The 19,381-nt window shown below is 42.7% G+C and overlaps 1 protein-coding gene across 1 annotated transcript in view; it reads left to right on the top strand.

The window, feature by feature from the left end:
- Window positions 1-1,683: 1,683 nt before the first annotated feature.
- LOC141964795 (uncharacterized) overlaps window positions 1,684-19,381 on the top strand; it is a 31,790-nt gene continuing 14,092 nt past the window's right edge. The window contains exons 1-11 of the mRNA XM_074915546.1: window positions 1,684-2,184; window positions 2,987-3,026; window positions 5,998-6,082; window positions 7,373-7,479; window positions 8,557-8,615; window positions 9,698-9,808; window positions 12,415-12,545; window positions 13,267-13,391; window positions 15,463-15,568; window positions 17,018-17,216; window positions 19,196-19,222. Of these exons, the coding sequence (XP_074771647.1) occupies window positions 2,091-2,184; window positions 2,987-3,026; window positions 5,998-6,082; window positions 7,373-7,479; window positions 8,557-8,615; window positions 9,698-9,808; window positions 12,415-12,545; window positions 13,267-13,391; window positions 15,463-15,568; window positions 17,018-17,216; window positions 19,196-19,222 (1,084 nt within the window). The 5' untranslated portion in view covers window positions 1,684-2,090. The remainder of the gene's footprint in view (window positions 2,185-2,986; window positions 3,027-5,997; window positions 6,083-7,372; window positions 7,480-8,556; window positions 8,616-9,697; window positions 9,809-12,414; window positions 12,546-13,266; window positions 13,392-15,462; window positions 15,569-17,017; window positions 17,217-19,195; window positions 19,223-19,381) is intronic.

Genomic DNA, 19,381 nt, shown 5'->3' with positions numbered 1-19,381 from the left:
GGTAAAATGTGTAGCCAGAGAGTTAGCCCACATCTTAATCTGAGATAGATTATGAATTACAAAGTTGTAAATTGAAAACTAAGCCACCAGTTACCCTAACTGCTGTTTCCATCAAAGAACAAATAAGTTCCTTTCAGATCTAATTTAATTCCTGTTGTTTTTGTTTGTTTTGGTTTTTGGGTTTTTTTTAGATAATTCTCAAGTATTTGTAAGGTTCAGGTGTTATTTTGGGACCATCTGAAAAAAAAAATAAAAATCTATTGTAAAATCTGTTAATACACAACGAGAGTTGTTGGCCACTGCTGAGGCTCTTTGTATTGGTGGCAGTTTTCCACCTCTGTGAGTTAATCTGCAACCATTGGTAGCGTATGACATGAGGATATCGGGGGTTGACTCTCACTATAGTTCAGGGGTCCTGGGGAACAGTTGTCTAATTCCTATTCCAGTTGCCACGGTGAGCAGTTGTTCAGCGTTTCTTTCCACCTGTAGCAGAAAGCAGGGGATGATGAGGAGGAATGGATCCTAGCTACACTTGAACCATAAAGGGAAGAGACGCTTCCAAGGTAACTTTTTGATATATTTGTTGTCATTGTTGAGTGCGTGGAAAAGGTAACTTGCTTTATGATTCTTTATCATTTTTGGTAGCATCAAGTAGTGCTGAAAACCACATTGCTCTAAGTTTCCATGTAGTACTGATGGAATTAAGAGCTTTGAAACTCAGTGACACTAACTTGGTATGGCTACTCTAAAGCAGAAGCTGCCAGATAGCTTTGAATTGTGGAAGAGAGAATATCAAGCACTACATCTTCAGGGTGTAAAATGTGAAATTCACTTATAAGCTGCAAAGCCAGAAATGGGTCATGTAAATCCTATCCAAAAAGTACTCAAGTCTTTCATAGCGTCACCAACTGTTTTGTGAATACCACTGTATTGTCAGAGCAGCCGTTAGGACTTCTGAAATGAACACAAATAGCAGCAGCATTTGCCTCTGGTCACTCCTAAAAACCTCTTTGGGAATTCTGCTGGACTCATCAATCCGTTGGAGGAGCTCCTAGCATCAGGCGCAAGAGTCACAATGGCTGTGCTATTCTGCTCTCAACGGTGAGCTGATTTGAGTAGCTGAAACTCTCTGGAGCCTTAATCTTACCAGACTCATTGTGAAGGGCTGAAGAATATCTTCGTATTTTAGAAAAGTTTCAATGTGACATCCCCATTGCCAGACAGTGCCGTTGTAAAATGCTGGCGCTTGGCTGTGCTTGGGAAGCAGTTGTTAAACTCAGCCTGCGGTGCGCGTCAGATCCTACAAGGGCTGCGGCCGCAGGGCACTACACCAGACCTCGTCAGGGAGATTTACGATGTGAAGTTGAAAGACCCACAGATGGGGTCGGTGACGGTGAAACCCCGTGCCGTTCATGCGCGGTGGGGCTCTCGGGGCAAGGCTCGAGTCTGACTGGGAGACGGAAGCCAGCTTGTTCAGCTGGCGAGTGTCTGCTGCGGCTGCGGGGCAGCGAACCGCGGTACCCGCCCTCGCCGCTCCAGCCCGCCGGGGCGCGGCGCCGCGGCCGCCCCTTCCCGCTAAGCGCCGCTGAGGGACGCCGGGCCGCGCTCCCGCCCTTCGCGCGCGCCACCGCCGCTCCCTCGGCGCATGCGCCGTGGCGCCGCGCATGCGCCCTCGCTGGCCCGTCCTGCGCCGAGGCTCTCGCCCAGGGCCCGGCGCCTTTTGTAACAGCGGAGCGGGCGGCGCTAAGGCCCCGCGGCGGCCTCCGCGCCCGCGCCGGGGGTCTCGCCCTCCTCCGCGCCTCCCTGCCCCCTCCTCGCCCGCAGGAGCCAAAGAAAGGGCAATGGCGGCGCGTTAGCGAGGCGGCCTCGGCGCGGCCCGGCGGCTGCGGACCCCCCCGCCCCGTGCCGACCGCAGCGGATGCGCGCCTCGCCTCAGGCCCCGGCGGGAGCCTAGCGGGGCCCGGGCGGCCGCCGCCGCTTCTCCTCCTCCGCCTCCGCTGCCGCCGCCTCCTCCCCCTGCTGCTGCGGGCGCGAGGGAGGGCGGGCAGCTCGGGGCGCCCCGCTCCCCTCAGCCCCGCGGCGCGGCGGCCATGGCCACCGAGCTGGAGCCGCCGGCGGCTGGCGCCGTGCCGGGCGCGGCGCCGCTGGAGGCGGAGGAGGATGAAGAGCACTGGCTCTACGGGGGTAGGTACCACCGCCCCCGGCCGCGCAGCCAGGCCTCGCCCCGGCCCGGGGTGGGGGGCAACGCAAAGCACCCGGCCGTCCCCCAGCGCCTCCACCGACCCCGCCTGACGGGCCTTCCCCGGGATGGGGGGATGGGAGGTCCCTACTTGCCCCCCGGGCGAGCCTCCCTCTGGGGCCAGGCGCTTCAGTTGCTCTGGTTTTGGGGCTTGGGGGGGCGTGTGTGGTTGTGTTATTGTCCTTTTAACAATAACGCCGTGATGCAAAGAGGTTAACGTGATGCTTTGTTGCACTTTCAGTTTCCTAATCATCCAAATTTTGTTAATCTCATTGATGCAGGTGAACCTCTGGGTTAAGAGGCAACTGGGGAGGGTGTGTGTGTGTGTGTGTCTAAGAAAAAGTATAGGACTTTATTTAAACGTCTTTGTCCTCCGTAGACTTCCCAGCTGAATACTTCTATCATTCTTCCCTGGCATGTTAAAAGTTTCTATAAAGATCTTCATAGTTGACAAGTTACTTACATGATGTTTGCCTTTACTGTTGCTCGGAGACTTTGGATATGTATTTTGAATATGTAATATTGTGATATGTTGCTGTGGTGTGAGACTTCACATCTGCAGATAGGTTTTGTTTGGGTTGGTTTTTTTTTTTTTAGTTGCTCCATTTCTAGTTGAACTCTGAAAAGAGAACATTTGGGTTATAGTGCTTTGGCGCTACTAGGTGTTTCTGTAGCTGTGACGCATTTTATGCTTAGATTTAGCATTTTTTCTTTCCCTTGAATAATTTTTTGTTATTGTTTTTGCAGATGACACCACTGGTAAGCAAGAAGATGGACCAATTTCTGGGTGAGTCCAGAGGCTGTTTATTCATTATACTGCATATAATACATACTGCAAAGAAGATGAAGCCATGTTAAGCATAGCTTCATGAATGCTTTAGGCCATCACTGTTGCCAGAAACAGCAGCTTCTTTTCCCATCCCATGGGGTCATCCCCAGCCACCACACTTGGACTGGCACAGCATTTATGGATTTGGAAGGTGAACTGGATGAGGCAACTGATTTGACTTAAAACCAACTTTTAACCCCTTATTTCACCCTCCTCAATTAGTTTCAAATAAGATCTGTTTTCCACTTTAATTCCCTTGGAAAAATGGTGCCTTGAGGGTCGGCCTTTGTGCTGGCCTGGCATTGGTAAAACTGTGGCCTGTACTTTAGCCTGGAAAAGCTAAAAACCTTGAGCCTAGGTTAAAATCTTGGCATGAGCAAATTACGTGAAATCTATGAAGTATGTGGTTTGGGTAAAACTTTCAAATAAAAAACACTGGGGATAACTCCATGATCAGTTTTGTTTTCTGTGTATGGAAAGTATTGTCTGTCCTTGATTATAACTGCCCTATATTTGTGGCAGCGTGTTTTGCACCAGAAGAGTTTTCTTTCAGCAGTATTATCTGTTTGCTGTTTTTAAATGTAACATGGTTTCCAGAAGACTTGATCTTCTCTGGACTTGTCTGTGCTCAGCACCTTCAAAAGTTCAACAATATTTATTGTCCTTTAAAGTCATTGTGTATTCAGTATCTGGAATTTCTGAGTTTGGTACAGATACTGTCCTACTTCTGTAGTAAGTATCCTGTGCTTAGGGAATATGAAAGCTTTTCAAAAACAAGTTTTAGGCAGAATTGGTAAATTGGTACCTAAAAACATCAAATGAGCTTTGAGAGAATAAACAACTTTTAGTTTAGATAGGTTTACACAAGTTAGCAGTAAATTTCTGTTGTTCCTTGCTACTTTTATCTGAATGTAATTTTACTTTATAAGCAGAATTAAAAATTTGAATTTCCAGCAGCTGTCCCCAGTAACTGCAAGATGTGTGAAGGAAAAGTATTAGTGGTCATGCTAGCTCTCCTTTATTTTCCTCCTTTTTTTTTAAATTTTCTTTGTTGCACAATGAGAGTCTTTCTAAATGAAGAGCTGTGGGGTGGTTTAAGAAAAATGACTCTTTGTTTGCTATGTTGTCAAAGGCTGGAGCTCCAGGGACACATTGCTGGCTTGTCTAAAGTACTTGTCTCTACCCATGAAGCAGAAATCAGTGTAGTTCGGGATGCAGTATCCATTAACATTCCTTAGCCTAAAGGATGCATTAAATACCAGCAGTCTGTGCAGGATGCTGTTACATCGGCAGTGCACGGGGTTATGTTGGCATTCTGGGGAAATTAAATAGCTGCAACGTTGTTTTGCATGCAGATGATGGCTGTGGACTTGTCAGATTGGTCATTCCTGGGAAGCAAACAGGTTAGGGAATGACTGTTACTTAGCAAATGTTTATTTGAACTCCAATTCATAAATTTTAATGCACACCCACAGATACTTCATGTGACTTGAAGCTGAAGGTAATACTTGTCACTCTTCCTTAATTCAGTCATCTTGGATTCTTAAGAAAATTCTGGGGTTGAGGTCAATGTTATGAGTTGCTTGGATTTGACAAACAAGACAAAAGGTTTCAGAGCCATCTGTGAGATTTTCTCCAGTGGTACCTCTTTTGGTCCTTATATAATAGCCTATGTCTGCAGCTTTGAAATACTTTGAGAGGCTGATTTTCCCCTAGACATCTTGGCTGCTTTTTATAACTTGAAGTGTCTTCAGCTGCCACCCCAGGAATTTGGCGAAAATGGGACCTATGCTTCCTTGGTTAGCTGCTGAACCTTCATCCCTTCTTTTTGATCTTGGCTTGATTGTTGAATTTCTTTGTATATGGGACTTTTCTAAGATGGGAGCTTCAGTAACTGCTCAAATTGTTCTTGTTCGTTTGGTCTTTTTTTATGCTCAGTAATGCTTTCTGAGTTGTGTTAGTGCAATCTTTTGGCTTCCTTGTTTGGTGCCTCCTTTCCTGCTGCCTCTGAAATGGCTTTAATCTGACTGGTGTTTGGATTCTGTTAGGTGTTACGTACATTTCTTTTTAAAGAAAATCTTGTGTATGTTTATTATCCGACACGGGGTTTTAACTTAATAGCAGTGTCTCCACAAAGTACTGGTGGAGAATTGAGTTGACTGGGCTTGGTCTCTTTTGAAAAGCCGGAATTATTTTGAAGTTCTACTAGGTTTTACCTATGACATTAGAGAAAAATCATCTCTCTTTGTATTTTAGTTTTGTAACACTTATCATACTCTTTTCTAGCATGTGTATTACCAACTTGACTTTCTTGCTTGGCTAATGCAATAAACAATGTTAACATTCGTACGAACTCTTTAATTGGAGAGAAATCTGAACCTGCCTGTTGTTGCATTAGGACTAATTTGTAATGAATGAGAAGATTGGGTGGATAATTATCTGTCTTTTCTTCTTTGAATTTTAACTACTCGTTAATGTAAGCTATTTGTAGAAACACTAAAATCACTTTTTCCTTGATTTCTACGGGACAGATGCCCTTACTGCTTACTAAATATATGTATAATTATTAACATTCTTAAGGACAAGGTGAAATTTTGATTATTATGGTCTTATTTCTATCAGTTGTGGTTGTGCTGGACCAAAGCTGAAAGCTACTATATCTGCCACTTATATATTAGCTATTGAGTGGTGTTTGGCTGTCTGTTGGGCGCTCTCTGGAAGTGCTAAACTAATTCTTTCCAGTGAAGGGGAAGCCAAGCAAGGATGATTAATTTTTTGTTGTATAGTTGAGCTAACTGCCAGCAGAATAAACACACTACATGAATAAAGCCATTATATGAAAGTCACCTGGATGAATGCTTTAAAAATGTTTATAGGTGAACCTCTAGATTGGGTTTCTCCACTTTCTTTTATCTGTCACATTTACTAGACATGCAGAATCTTCTCATCCTTTGCAAGATGCTCCTCAGGAGAACCGGCCTGTCAGCAATGAAGACCGAGAGATGTCACAACACGTATGTGTTCTGCTGCAAATGGTAGACATAGTTATTATTGTGCCTATCAATACTCATAGATAAAAAGATGTAAATGTAAAGATGCTGGTACTGCCTAATACATTACGTTTGTGCTGTAGGAGTGTACTGGTAGTCAATTCCCAATGCTAACTACAGCAACAGGCTTCTCTTCACAGCCTACTGTGGGTAGTGAACCCTGATCTAAGTACTGCTTATGCTCGCCCAAGAGACAGATGAGGGCCTTTGATGCTCCAGTCTGGCAGAAAAAGCAGAACACGATGTTACCTCCAGCTCAATGTTTAGCATGACTTCTCGAGGGTCAGTAATAGTTGGAAACACAGGGATAGAAAGCCTCAAGTGCTGGGAATCACTTTTGATTCAGGCTCAGACCTCGAATTCATTCTAGTAACTCAGGGTTGAAAGAGGAGGAGGAGGCTTGCTTCACACCCCTCTTCCTCTGGTCTTTTTTACAGGTTTGTTTTCTGCCACTGTGGTCTGTCAAGAGGGCTCATACACAGTTCTGACAAACCTGTGTGCCCTGGAAAAGGAGGGAGGGTTAGGAACACCTTCCTCATGCTATTTTGTAGTGGTGAGGTGTTAATTCAGCTTGTGCATCTTGCACAACTGCACTGCTGGATATCTGGAAGGCTTCCTTTGCTTTTGTGCCCCAGCAGTGGTGTATCACTGGAGTTGGAATTGGCAGCTATAAAGTTCTTATGTAAAGTTAAGTGAGCTGTGGACTGATTCTGGCAAATAAGCCAAACTGAGCTCCTCAGCAGCTTCCTACTGCAGAAGTCGTGGTGAGAGTATATTTGCTTCAAGGTTCCTAAATGAAGCTTGGTGAATGTATTTTCGTGATTTTTATTTGTGATTCTATACTTTCACCATGGATCTGGTGAATGAGATGTGTCAGTAAACCCTTGCTCTTTCAAAAAGAGTAGGGGAGAGGAACTGTAGGACATGATGAAATTCTTAGAACTGAGCTAAACCTTCCCTACTTTCAGAAATTTCATCTCGATTCTCTTGTAGGGTCACTTCTTCAAAGGACATAACAGTTTCTTTGTGGGCACCTGTCCATTTATGTTGAAGGCTGGGTGCTTCCATGGTTTTTGCCTCCAGAGACAGCTTTGTATAGCCTTGGAGTGCAGTAGAAAGTTATGTCTTTATATCAGAACCATTCTGTCCAGTAGTCCTTCCATCACACAAGCTTTGTAAGATTTGGCTTACTGTCCCAGGGAATTTATCAGTTTTATGTATTAATGACCTCCTTTGTGCTTTTGTTGTTGCTAGGCCCTTCCAAGTGGTGAAGATGATGAAGATGACAGCGATAGCGACAGTGATGACGATGATGTGAAAGTTACTATTGGCAACATTAAAACAGGAGCACCATCGTACATGTATGTATTGCTGATCAAGGTGTCAGTTTGTGATCTGAGGTAGCTCTGGCATGTTGTTTGGGATTGAAAGTGGGGATGAGAGCTGATCTGTCTTCTGGGAGACATGGGAGTAATGGCTAGAACCCTGAAATGGGATTAGAAGCTGATGGGCAGCTCTGTCCTGCAGTTGCTTGTTGAAGAATCTGTCTGTAAAATAGGAATGATAATTCCTGGGTCTGCGGTTGGAAAATTAACTAAATAATTACTGTGCTTCATCAGGCAAAATCAAAGGTGGGAAGTTAAATTTAACTCATCATCTGTGAAAACTTCAAAAACCAAAATCTGAATTGATAAGAATTTGCATAAACTGTGAATTTACTGATTTTCAGCTGTCTGGGTTTTTTAATGATTTAGAAATGGTGAGCCTGGTTTGGCAAACCAGGAAATTATGTCACTGACTTAAAATTCTACCTAATTTGCATTGAATAAAAATAATAAGGCACTGTTTTTGCTTGCTGCTAACAGCCTCTCTATAAAGTGAATGTCTTACATGTGCTTTGCAGCATATTCTAATTCTTCCACTTCATGGATATTTTCTTTCTCTTGTAGAGGTGGTTTCAGTGCATCACTCTGAATAGCAATGCTCCATCCGTTAACAGCTCACTAGATTGTGCAGACATCCTTTTCAAAATCTGCCTCTACCTTTCTCTCTTCATTCTGTGTTCTTTGTGCAGCTATTATTTCCATGTTCTTCAGTTCCATTTAACTACTAAGTATGTTCCTAGGCAGAATGGTAACTACCACTCTCTGAAAGAACTTCTCCCTTCATGTTCAAGACAGTTCTCTTGTGTTCTCTTCTGTTGTTGGTCAGCAAGCATGTTTGCTGGGTTTCTGTAGGGTTAGAGGAACTTACATGGCGAAAGAATCTCATTTTTAAGGTGTTGAGACTTAGTACCAAAAATTGTAGCAAGGCATGAATAAACCCAAGTGAATTAAGTGTCTTCTAAAGGATGTCAGGGATTGAATATATTTTGTGTGAAAATCTTCAACCAAGTAATTTGTTCAAATACCAACGTAGTGATTCTTTTCCATATATAGGGGAACTCCTATGAATCTAAACTTAAAAACGGGTAGAGGCTATGGAGCATCTGCTTCAGGTATTGCTGTTATTTTTATCCTTCACCTTTTGCAATATTTCACTTATCTGGCAGTGACAGTTGCAGCAGCTACAAATCTTGGTCTCTGTTTGGAAGGATATAAAATTAGTGCAGCTTTTTAAAGTAGGAATAATAAGTGTGTTTCCTAAAGATAAGCACTCCTAAGACAGTCTGAGGGTCCAGTGTGCAATGGAATGATTTAATTACCCATCACTGCATCAGCTGATTATTATTCTATTTAAACTAGAAAAAAAAAATACATTGATTGTTACTTCTGTAGTGAAAAAAAAAAAAACAACAAAACAAAACCAAACCAGAATATTTCTAAACTATATTGTTGCACTGGAGCCAGTCTAATTGCCTAGAGAAGAACTTTAACTCTGTGGTCAGTATACTGAGCTACTTGCAGTGCAAGATACTGAGAGAAACAAACTGGCCTTGAGTATCAGCTATGCATATTTCTGCAGATGAAATCTTCCCCACCATTCAGTTTAGTGTGTACTGTATATTGAGACTTGGATTCTGTCCTTCCTCACATGTGAGACCGTGCTTTCATAGACTCATATGCCTCCTTCCATTAATTTCAATCTGCAAATTGACTTATCTTCTGATTGAGAAATTAAGAACAAATTACCCTTGAAGATTCTGTACCTGACAGATTTTTACTGTCTCCAGTTAGTACACGGTCCACTTAAGACTGATACTGAAAGTTTCTTTTTATGAGAAAATGTGTGTATCTTGGGAGAGAAAAATAAGTATTTTGCCTGGGGAGAAAAATACATTTTTTTCATTGGGGTAAATTTCTTGCATGCTCTAAGAATTTACTGTGTTTCTCTGTAGTACAAGTCTGGGTTGAATTTGCTTCCCTGCTGTTCAACTGCAAGGGCTGTACACCCTAGCTGTTTATTTATAGAATGACTAAAATAATTTTTATTAAAAAATTGATTGTCGTTCCCTATGTGCTATAAAGTCAGCAGTGAATTCACAGTAGTGCTTTATTTTTGACTGGAGTAATTCACTCAGCAAATTAGTGGATTAAAGACATTGCATTAAAAGTAGTAACAGTTTCTCTTTCTCCAAAGCCAAGTTGCAGCCCAAAGGTATTGACTTAGATGCTGCAGGGAATATAAATGGATTGCCTGTTATTGAAGTGGATTTAGATTCATTTGAAGATAAGCCGTGGAGGAAACCAGGTGGGGCCTCACAGTTTCTTGTGGTAAATATTTTCTGCAGTTTTAGTTGTCTCTATTTAATTTCACATTTAATTTCTGTCCATTTATTGCTGCCAGGGAACAGGGAAGTTGGAACAATATGTATTGCTCAGCCTCTGATGCCTGTCTAGACAATGTGACATTTAATGATTGATGAAGCCATGCTTCTACCTAAAATGGGGTTGCATTTACTCTATTAATTTAACTTTCCTAAGGGGAACAACTTTTTTTTTAATGTTCTGTTTTATTAATTCCCTAGTTCCAGAAAATATGACACTGATATCAGTACAATAACATTTGTTGGCCTTGGAGTCAATTGAGTAGGATCAAGATTTGGCTGTTGATGATGTGTGGTCTCCTTTTCATGTGCAACAGCTTGCTTATTCTGTCTCACCATGGCCAAGCTCAGTCACCCCCATGTACCCTTCTCATTTGGGTCCATGTTTTTGCAGGAAGGTACCCCTTGCAGAGGGCAGCGGTGGTAGGAGTTACCATGTAAACCCATGTCACAATAGGAAAGCCATCTTTTTGTGCTGAACTCTCCTGCTGCAAACAGTTGAATAAAAGGAAAGAAAACACTGTCTGCTCTCACAAGAAAGGCTGGGATTTTTCTTTTAGAAAAGCTGCATTGCCTAATTCTTTGCTAGATTCTGCCCTTAGGTGTGTAACTGTGAGTGAGCAGTCCCCACTTATTTCTTCTGGACGATATTATCTAGACTGTGTCGAGACAAATAGTACTTTGCACAGCATGTATTAAAATGTATATGGGCTCTTTTGTCTTCCTGGTTAGTGTTGGGGAGATTTCTACTCCGAAGCAGCTCTTGCGTGACAGCTGTAGGATGCTACAAATAAACTTCTGGTTTTCATTTGACTTTGATATGGAAGTAAATGAAGGAACCCAAGAGATCCAAATCTTTGCTGTGCTACACTTGTAAAATGTGCTATGATGGAAATGTTAACAGAAGCAAAAAATCCACTTGCCTCTTCTTAGAAATAATTCTTTTCCCCACCAGCCCCTGTACTTTATCTTTCAGAAATATTGCTGTGCAAAGTAAGTAGTGCTTTTATAAGGTTGTCTGTGGTGTGGTTTTGGTACCTCTTGCCCACCTGAAATGAAGGGCATCTGAGTACATAACAGTGCTGATAACTACATTGATGTGTCATGGTATCAGACCAGCACTGAATCACTCTGTGATGAATAAGTACAGATGTAACAGAAAACTTAGCCTTTCTTCTGCAGGGGATTTTCTGTTGATTGTGAAGTGAGAAAGTGAGCTTGGAAGAAAATAAGTTAGAAGGAAACAATGAAGTGAAGTTCAGAGATGAAGCATGGAAATTGTTGTGGTCATGCTGGCATCCCTGGACCAAAATGAAGCCAGATAGCCTTAAAACAGTATTGAAGTACAAACAGAAGGAAGGTGTCGGGAGAGGCTCATAACCTGTGAGTTTATTTTAGATGGCAAGTAGCTGGTTACTCAACAGCCTTTCAGGTTTATGTCCTTTAATTGTTCAGCAAGTTGGTATCTAAGTGAGTGAGAGGAAGAAGAAATATGGTGTGGAAGAACTGATAGAGGGCTGAAATATAGGCTGATAAAACAGATAATGTAGATGTCATGTTGCTGAGTCTGTGTTGGTGCAATCTTTGTATTTGGGTGGTACAACAGGAAGGGCGACCTACCTAGAAGATAAACCTTGTTGAATAGATCCAAGCTCAGCATGGTCAAAGTCCTTTGCTTAGCCCTTATGTATTGGCTCCTTGTTTTAGAATTGATCTGTCTAGGAATACCTTTGCGAGAGAGATGTTTGAGGGACACCTCAGCAGGGCTCGGAGTTGCTTTGTAGTGCTTCCAGTTATGAGGTATGCCCTAAAGAGTTAGTTGCAGCTGTTTGTCCCTCTGCATCTACATTTTCTTGGCAAGCAGTTTGTGGCCACCTCTCTTAGTCAGAAGTGCTCATGCTGAATTGACACTTTTCACAGAAGACTGTCAAGAAAGATAACAATCTTGGGAGGCTGTAGTTAGGATCATGACTGAACTGTAATTACTTGTGTGGTCTGAGATGTATCAATAAAAAACTTCCACTTTAGCCTTGTTTCACAAAATGGGTGAGTCCCGGAATCTCTTCTCAAAACAGCAAAGGTAGTGATGGTCAGGAGCAGGATGTGTTGGCTTAGCTCTGCCAAGAAAAAGGTTCTGTGGCACCATCCCGTTTTTGTGGTGGTAGCTGGAACTGTCATTCCAGTGCTCTCCCCAGCACTTGGCTCATTTGGACAATTGCAAGAAACCACTCTGAAAAAATCCAGTTGGTGAATAAATGCTTGCAACCATCGCTTTTAATAGCCTGCATACGTGCTGTATTTTATGTCCCAAACAGTCCCACTGCTGTTCAGGCTGTAGTACCCCTCCCACTGAAAGATGCAGCCATCTTCGCTGTGGTACACAGCAGCTTTCTGACAAAATGAAATGGAGAGTAAGCTGTGCTCTCTAGAAGATTTTTGTTTTCTTAACTCTTCATTTAAGCAGTTACAGGACAATTTGAGAATGCAAGTCTGCTTGAATCCCGGTGTTAACTGCTACTCCCTTTGTCAGGTGCTGATCTTTCTGATTACTTCAATTATGGATTCAATGAAGAAACATGGAAAGCTTATTGTGAAAAGCAGCGAAGGCTTCAACTTGGGCTGGATCCTGCTCCTCCCATCAGCACTGAAAATAAGATCACGGTAGGTAACATTACTCCTGCATATGGCTACCATAAAACTGGATTTGGTTTTGTAATCACATAGATGAGAGTATAAGAGCAGAAAGTACTTTAATATTTAACTGTTCTGTGTTCCTTTCAGTGATGAGAAATACAATCTTTAAAGATTAGATTTCTTTACAAAAAATCTTTTCTCTGTGGAGCAAACAGTTCCAGCTGCCTGGCAGGGCTGAGCCACTACAGTAGCAAATGAATTTCCAGTTGACTGTGAGGCTACCCAGCTATCGGGGGGTCTGGTTGGAAGATCCTGCGGATGTGAGAGGTGTAGCGAGGGGAGCTGGGCATCCAGGGCTGTTTTGCTTGTTGCTGTTGACTGTTACCATTGTGTGGCTGCCTTTTGTGTTTGGAGACTGCTTTGACCATCAGAAGTCTACCAGGTGGCCAACATCTGTTAATCAGAACTTCAGCCAAAGAGTCAATACAGCAAGTATTGTTACTTCCAATTTTGAGTTAAGGACTACGTGAAAAAGGACGTGAGACTTATGGACTTCTGACAGGAGAGAGTAGACAGCAGTTTACAGAAGTGTCTGTTGCCTTGACTGGAGAATAGGTTGTTTGTTTGCAAGAGCCCTGTGATTGTTTCTCAAGGGAGCCCTTTTCCTTTGCTGAGGGCTAATCTCTCTTGCTACATTCAGTTGAAAGTAAGGGCATCAAACCTGTGTGTTACATACTGCCTTCCACAGGTTCAGCAAGGAAGAACAGGAAATGCTGAAAAAGAAGTGGAAAACAACATAATCAAAACAGAATTCAAAACAGACTTCTTGGCTCTGGTGGGAGGACGCATGAAGGCTGGGCCACCTCCTAATAGGTAAGAGATGATGCAGACATAAAGCCTGGGTGCATGATGTTCTTCATAGGAATAGCTGGGATCCACCTGGGCCACATCTGAATCTCCTCAAGCTTGAAACAGAAGAAGCTTTTAAACTTTATAAGGAAGCTACTGTGGCCACTCGTTAACGATTGTCTTCAGCGGTGCGCTCCTGGGGGTTGTGCAACCCCTACCTACACATTTATGTCTCTTGGCAATATTGTCAGTATAGTGCCACACAGGGAGGGAAACCTGTCTCGCAGCTGAAGGGACACATTTCTGGAAGTGAAAAAAAACAAGGCAAATACCTCAGCTTTCAGGGTTTATACTGCTGGCTGCTTGTGCTTACTTGGCTTATTCTTACTCCCACGATGTTAATCTTTGCCTCCTTAAGTGGAAGTGGATTACATGTTTGGCAGCTGATAAGAGGAGCTATTGGTTTCTGAACCTGTATGCTACACTGCTTGATGCGTGCTGATTAGTTATTCTCTCCAATGAGAAAGAGGATCCGCAAGGCTGGACAAAGCAAAACAGTTGAGTCGTTTTGATTGGCAGCCACTGCTGGGAAAACTGCTTTGATTTATGAGGTTGATGAGTTTTTATCAAAAGCTTCAGAAAAACAAAGCTATGTGAAACCAGAAGAGCCAGACTTTTGGGATCTGGATGTTTCTATCACTTTATTCACATTACATCTTTTGCACACCTGTTTTGCAGAAATCAGTCTTGCATTCCAACTTTCCAATTTGTCTGGGAAACAAGTATGTGCTTCAGGTTTAAGCTTTAAAACTCTAGTTTGTCTGTTTACATTTAAGCACTTTGGTATCATTTCTGTCCCCCTTCATAGTGCATCGAATGCAATCAGGTTTGTTTCCAGCTCTTAGCGTATCTCATGATGTTTTTGAAAATTTACACCACCGCAAGATAAGCTGATGCTATTGTAACTATACAGTATTTTTGTCCATTTTAACTTGCAGTCTGGTTTTGAAAATACTGACAGAGAATATTCTGTTCCTGCAGCAGAGCTTTTGGTCAGGACCAGAACAAGTATCTTTATACACTGCAGTAGCATCAGAACCATGGTCTTAGTAATGAGTTGTTTGGATTTTTTTTCTTAAACAAAGTGAGCAGACTTCAGTGAGAGAACTTTGAACTTTCTCTCTAACTAGCCAGCATTTTTATAACCACTTTTTTCCTACTGAGAAAATTCTGCCATCTGACTTGGAAAATTGCTGTCATTTTCCCGTCCTAACTTCAGAAAGGCATGTCTAAGGCCATACTTGCACAAATCAATTGTTGCATGAATATAGGATGAGGGATTCTTAAACTCACTTGCGAGTGCTTCTCTCTCTGACAAACCTTTACTTGTGACGTTACAATGAGGTCCTATAAAAATGTTCTTCCCCTAAGAGTGACCTGGGTATGGAGATAAAAGAACATGGAAAATTGTAGGTTCTGTGACTGGTTTCCACTGGTGCATAGACAGCACTGTTTCTTGGCTACATTGATGTTTGGGGGTTTTTTTCAAGGATCTAGCCTTGACTTCATTGAAGGCAGTGGCAAAACTTTTGACTTTAATAGAAATAGTGTAGACCTCAGGGAGGTGAGCTAGAAAGTGTCTGAGAATCTGACCTGTAAATAACTTCAGTGTTACCAGCAACATTTGGAATATTAGACAGAAAGTAGGAAAAATCTGGGCTGATAACATTAAAGGCTTCTGATAAATGTTCTCTCCTTTCTCTGAGCCTGATCTGGGAATGATTATTCAAATCTGGAGAGTCAGTAAAGGATTTCAGCTCTGAACCAGAGTGTGCGATCAGTGTTATTAACCCATACATGGTGATTCTTTAGGTCATGTTTCTGGGCAGAGAGACATAACTTACCTTTGCAAGAAGAGCTCCAATTGCTCAGAAATGAAAAAGGGCTTCTCATTCACCTCTTGTCCGATGTGAGTGCTGCCTCTAAAGATGTTTGCTGGTGGAAAAGAATGTACAAGAGAATTTTGTCTAATAGTGGGAAAAACTGGTCCTTCTCATGTCTTTTTGCCTAAAAAGATGCATCTGCTTTGTACCAGGAAGCTGGGTGGGACAATTGATGTGATTGGTGGCCAGGCAGGCACAATCCGGAGAGTAGAAGGAAGACGACGTGATAAGCATGCCTCTGAGGAAAACCCAATCCAGGTAAACGTTTTGCAGTGTCTTGACAATTTTCTGATTTTATTGCACTTCTAGTGAACCCTGAGCAAATGTCAGTGCATTCCTGACCTCCCATGTCACTGTTTGTCTGCAAAACAGTAGGTAGTACATGAGCCCTGTTGAGGTGAGGTGTATGCATGTATCAGTCCCTTCTGCAGGTTGTATTAACTTCTGTTGTTAAAAGCTTTATCTTGCTAGGAGCTAGGGATCATCCTTTAAAGACTAGCCTCCCCACCTGAATGATAAGACCCCAGTTTCTTTTCTCATCAGCTCTCCTGCAGTATTCGTTGGGGTGTGTAGCTGGGACGCTCTTACATGAATTATTCCCTTCCCCTCCACTGTCGGGTTGGAAGCCCCAGTTCTGCAGGGGAGGACTTCTACTTGGGGCTTGTGTTTGTTTTTAGTTTGAAGTAACATTTGGTCTAAGCATCATTAGATGCAGCCTACACTTCAGACTTAGGGTGGGCCTGTGTTACTGGATCTTGTCCTTTATAAGAAATAAAAGTCTGGGCTTTAAAACTGGACACAGTTCTGACCTTGTATGTCCAGTGTGTGACCGTAATGTTCTGGTTGGCTTCTAGGTAGGAAGGTGCTACATGATGTGTAGTGTTTGAAGACCATCTGCCAAGAACTTCTCTTAACTGCTTTTCTCTTACCAACCACTCCTAACTCAAAAAAAAGACCCAAACCAAAGATGAAACCTTTCCCCTGTCTAGACATAATTCCTGGTTTTGCTTTTACATGTGTGTTTGTGGTCTGGTTTTTTTTTTTTAGTGGTCAGTTTTCCAAATTTTGCCAACAATGGTCCAAAAAAGAGTTTGCCTGAGAGAAAGAATTTGCTGGGAAATAGTTGTAGTTCCTCCCACTTACAAGCATTGACACCTGTATTTCCAGGTCATTCTGGTATCTCTGTGTATTGATCATTCCTTCAGCAGTAGTGGGTAGGTGACCTGCTCTTGTCTGACAGATGTGAATCCAGTCTTCCTTCGACCTACATGAGCATAATCTAGAGCAGAATTTGGCCTCTTGCTGCCCTCAGGAAAGATAAATTGAGTTTAAAAAAAAAAGCACTACTGTGTCACCCTCAAATACGGCAGTTTTTAATCTGAAGCTTCCAACAGTGGCAGTTCCTGTAAATAGAAGTTGTTCATAACACTGAAATGTCAACTGTCCTGCACAGTTGTGAATACAGCTAGAATCTAGACTTGCTGCTGTTCTGCATAAGATACCTTGCTAAGCATATTGAGTGCTTTGATCACCCTTCCTTCCTCCTCAGAAGAGGTTAGCCCCCAGTATAGCACAGCTTTTACTCTTTCCAGGTATCACAGTGCTGCCAGTTTTGGTGCTATGCCTCCTTTATGCCAACACAGTGAGGTCCTAGCTGCAGGAGCAAAGAGATTAAAATGCTCTCTTCTCATTCCTCTGCCTTCTAAGGTCCTTGGAGACCACGGAAGTAAGCCACAACCCCCACAGCAGCCCCAGCAACCATCACAGCCCCAACAGCCACCTCAGCAACAGCCGTTTGCACCACCAGCAGGCCCACCGCCTCCCCCGCTCGCTGGGCCACCTCCACCACACTTCCTCCACCCTCCTCCACCCGTTACTTCTGTTCCACCTCCCCTGCATCCTCCAGGTAGGTGTTCACACAGCAGTATGTGGAAGTCTGAGGCTGCAAGTTAGAACATCCTGGGCTTGAAGCAAATCAGAGGTTTAATTGTTAAATGCTATGGGACAGTTGAGCAATCGGGTACCAGGTCCTTAGACCTGGCCAGTCTTTGTTCAGTGTCTCCATCACCGTACTTAACATTTGTCCTTGAATACCTAAAAAATGGCAGCTGTTCCTTGTGAACAAACTCTAGGCTTTGTTTCCTTGAGAGCACCTTTGGGTGTTACCAATCTATTAGCTTTATTGATAAATGTGAAGAAATGGATTCCTGTTTGTGTGAAGGATGTTAAGAATATAAGAATGGCTATCCTGTGTCAGATCATCAGGCTGTTTAGTTCAGGATCCTATCTGGCTGTGACCAATTCCAGACATTTCAATGGTGATGCTGGAACTGGCAATTCTGCAACAGCAGCTCTAACAAACAGCTTTCCTCCTAATCCAGGTCAGTTCTTGGTTGGTTTATGCCTTGAGATACCAAGATCTGTATCTTTCTGTATTTGTTTCTATGCGTTTTATTGTACTAGCTGTCACTGCAGGATGATTCTTACTGCTACAAGAGTCTAATGTTCAGTGCAGACACTGGAACAGTGCTTCATTTTAAAAGCAAAATATAAATAATATAAATGAGGTTTTTACCACTGGTTTCTAGCCCATTGGGTGTGGTCAGTCCTCAGCACTGGCAAATTCGTGTGCTCTGATCAATAACCAGATAGGTTTGTATTGTGCTAAGAGCACTTGACACTTGAGAAGACACTGTCGAGATAAGTCCTGTGTCTGCAGGAGTGCCCTTTGCCCCTGCAGTTACAGACTGAGTCCTGAAGCCTAGTGAGATAGCATAGGTAAAATTTCTAACTTTTGTATACTTTGTTGTCCCGAGCACCATGGTACAGAACAGTTTCACTGTCTCTTCTGTGCACGTAATAACTCCGTTTCCAGTTACTTAATGCATCTGCAATGTGGAGACCAGGAGTACTCTTTCTGGGTACCAGGCAAAATAGAGCAATACTGGTGGAGAGAACAACGAACTTTGCAACTGAAAAGGCCAAATAAGCATACTCATGCAGCATTTTCCAGGGGAGAGAGTTGCTTTTCTGTTGACCCTTTTCAGTGCAAGTTTACAAACATACTGGCCACAGCCTAAGACACATTTTTCCATCTTCATTTCCTATGAAATCTGTGCATCTTCTGATCCAGTTTGAGTCATGTCTGTGCCCCTGTTGCTTCTGCCTTAAACAGTGCATCAAGGTTGAAGGGAAGGTTGTACTCAGGCTTTCCTTGTGAAACCAGCAGCCGGACTTCTGAGGAGTCACTAGGAGCATGTTGTGCAGTAATTCTTACATTTTGCACTGGCTCCACATTCAGAAGATACAGAACAAAAAATACAGTAAAATCTTTTAATCTGATGAGGATTATAACTGCAGTACTCACTGGTGGACCATGGTAGCTTTTCCTACTGCCTTTCATTAAAATGATTGGCAAAATCAAGATAAATTGTTCATTCTTTCTTTTGGTTATCGACCAGGTTGTCAGATTTCAATATGCAGTTGTGATTGAATTTAAAAAAAACCAACAAAACCACAACAACCAAACAACAAACAGTAACAAGCAAGAAAAAGAACACACTGGCATCTGCAGGAGTTTGTCCTCTTCAGCTCCTTCAGTTGTTCTGAAGGCCAAGTCAGTTGTGTGTTAACACTTGGAAAAAGGAATTCTCCAGTGAAGAGAGCAGCAACATTTAAAATTATAATTTAAAGAGATCAGCATTTGGGAAAATGATATAGTTTGTAGGCTAGTTACTGCTTAGCAGCACCATTTTTTCTACTGGTCTCTTTGCTCAAATATGTGAAAATTATTCAAGGTGTGCTTTTAGGTTTATCTTGAGGTACAGAGATGAGGTGTTTTACTTGTTGTCCTCACTTGTTTTGCTTGCTTGTTTATTTCCATAGGTCTACCGCCACCCGGTCCTATTCCAGGTAGGTGTTAACTTGCTCTTAATAACAGCAGTGATTCTGAACACACCAATGGCCCTGTCTGAGCATTAAGTAACACGAGCTAGGATGACACCAAGACTCATTTTAAAGAACAATTAATTTAATGCTAATAAACTCCAATGCAGCCTTGAACTCCAGCTG

The sequence above is a fragment of the Athene noctua genome, chromosome 11, assembly GCF_965140245.1.
Source record: "Athene noctua chromosome 11, bAthNoc1.hap1.1, whole genome shotgun sequence".
Lineage (NCBI taxonomy): Eukaryota > Metazoa > Chordata > Aves > Strigiformes > Strigidae > Athene > Athene noctua.
This window is presented reverse-complemented; position numbering and strand designations above follow the sequence as displayed.